General features: G+C 51.8%; 1 protein-coding gene across 3 annotated transcripts in view; it reads left to right on the forward strand.

Annotated features, from left to right (window-relative positions):
• The first annotated feature begins 454 nt into the window (after positions 1-454).
• Positions 455-2,112, forward strand: part of vbp1 (von Hippel-Lindau binding protein 1) — a 19,083-nt gene continuing 17,425 nt past the window's right edge. For all 3 annotated transcript variants that reach the window (XM_043704803.1, XM_043704802.1, XM_043704804.1), the window contains exon 1: positions 455-589. In XM_043704803.1, coding sequence (XP_043560738.1) covers positions 506-589 — 84 coding nt within the window. In that variant the 5' untranslated portion in view covers positions 455-505. The remainder of the gene's footprint in view (positions 590-2,112) is intronic.

Here is a 2,112-nt window from a genome sequence, read left to right on the forward strand (position 1 = left end):
TCCCGACCTCTCCGCCCCCACCCCCGTCTGACCTATCACCCTCACCTTGACCTCTTTCCACCTATCACATTTCCGACGCCCCTCCCCCAAGTCCCTCCTCCCTACCTTTTATCTTAGCCTGCTGGACAAACTTTCCTCGTTCCTGAAGAAGGGCTTATGCCCGAAACGTCGATTCTCCTGTTCCCTGGATGCTGCCTGACCTGCTGCGCTTTTCCAGCAACACATTTCCAGCCATGATCTTATGGGGCCTACTTCTGCTGTTATGTAATGTGTTGGTCATACCTTGGGTGAAATAAATCTATTGAGATATCTGCAGGTCCAATACACTTGGTACAACAGACTTGTCCTGACTGAATGGGTCATCTCCACAAAACCCTCCCTCTGTGCATGACCGCCCCCTCCTTGTGATTGACGGCTGGGCTGGCAGTTTCTGACCAATCGCCGCGGGGAGAAGGAGGGTCTGTACGTGCAGCTCGCGTCACGTGTGACGTCGGAGCGGCCCAAGATGGCGACCACCAGTGGGAGCGGCGATAGTAACGCGGCTGTGAGCAGCCGCAAGCACTTGGGTATTCCTCAGGCCGTGTTTGTGGTAAGGGCAGCCCGGGTTTGGGGAGGTTTGTGGCCATTTATTTATAAGAGCTCGAGTGTGGGCCTCTATCCCCATGGCGACGTGCGGCCGGGAGTGGCGGCCACCGCCTGTGCTGCGTGTTGAGCTGTCGCTGAGCACCAACACCCGTCCTCGGACCCTCGTGGTGTTTGCATGATGAGAGTGGGAGCTGAGTTCAGGCAAATCAAACCGGAGGCTCCCAGGTTCCCTGCTCAGAGTATTCCGGTGAACCGGGACAGAGAGGTTCCTTGCTCTTAAGAATCCTGTCACTCCTGCGGATTTGTGCGCACAGGCTCGCGTCATTTACGATCACACAACCTGCTATCAGTCTAACTCAGACTCTCATGTTAACGCCACTTGGGCGAGTCATGAAACAAAATCTAATGTGCCTACGCTTCTGTAAGAGCGACTGTTTACCAGATAAGGTAGTTACCGATGGGACTAGGCAAAAGTGAGGACTGCAGATGCTGGAAACCAGAGTTTAGATTAGAGTGGTGCTGGGAAAAAACACAGCAGGTCAGGCAGCATCCGAGGAGCAGGAAAATCGACGTTTCGGGCAAAAGCCCTTCATCAGGATGGGATGGGAGATGAGTTGATGTGTATTGAAAATGGATTAGTGATTATAAAGACATAACCGGTGTTTTGAAACCCCACCTCCCGAAAGAGAGGACTTTGCAACGAAGCGGTTCTGTTGGTCTATATAAACTCTTAGATTATGTTAAAATGGGAATTGGGAAGAGTGGCAGACTCTGGCAGGTAGTGTGCTTCTTTAAAGTTTTGTATTTTAATGCTATTTGGATAATCTCTTCGCTTAGGGATGGCTTTAGGTTTTGCCATTTGTAGCTGTGAACATGTGTTCTTAATTGTTTACAACCATATTGTTCTTTTAGATTACTTAGTGTGGAAACAGGCCCTTCAGCCCAACAAGTCCACACTGCCCCGCCAAAGCGCAACCCACCCATACCCCTACATTTACCCCTTACCTAACACTACGAGCAATTTAGCATGGCCAATTCACCTGACCTGCACATCTTTGGCCTGTGGGAGGAAACCAGAGCACCCGGAGGAAACCCACGCAGACACGGGGAGAATGTGCAAACTCCACACAGTCAGTTGCCTGAGGTGGGAATTGAACCCAGGTCTCTGGTGCTGTGAGGCAGCAGTGCTAACCACTGTGCCACCGTGCTGCCCACGTTTGAAAAAAAACAGATCTTGTTAATTGAGTTGGGGGTGTGGGGGTAGTGGGGAGAGTTGGGAGTGGAAATTAACATGGAAAAACGGATGTATTTAATACACCTGTGACGTCGAACACTTCTTCCTCCGCCTCTGAGCTTACTTTCACAATCAGGACTCCCGCCCACCTTCCGAGGACCCCTTCGCCCACCTCCAACACACTGCATCCACCTGGACATCCCGTGCTGGCCTATTACCCGCCTTCGACCTTTTCATTTCCAACTGCCGCCAGGACATTAACCACCTCAACCTGTCTACCCCCCTCCCCCACT

This window comes from Chiloscyllium plagiosum, chromosome 15 (assembly GCF_004010195.1).
Source record: "Chiloscyllium plagiosum isolate BGI_BamShark_2017 chromosome 15, ASM401019v2, whole genome shotgun sequence".
In the NCBI taxonomy this organism is placed as follows: Eukaryota; Metazoa; Chordata; class Chondrichthyes; order Orectolobiformes; family Hemiscylliidae; genus Chiloscyllium; species Chiloscyllium plagiosum.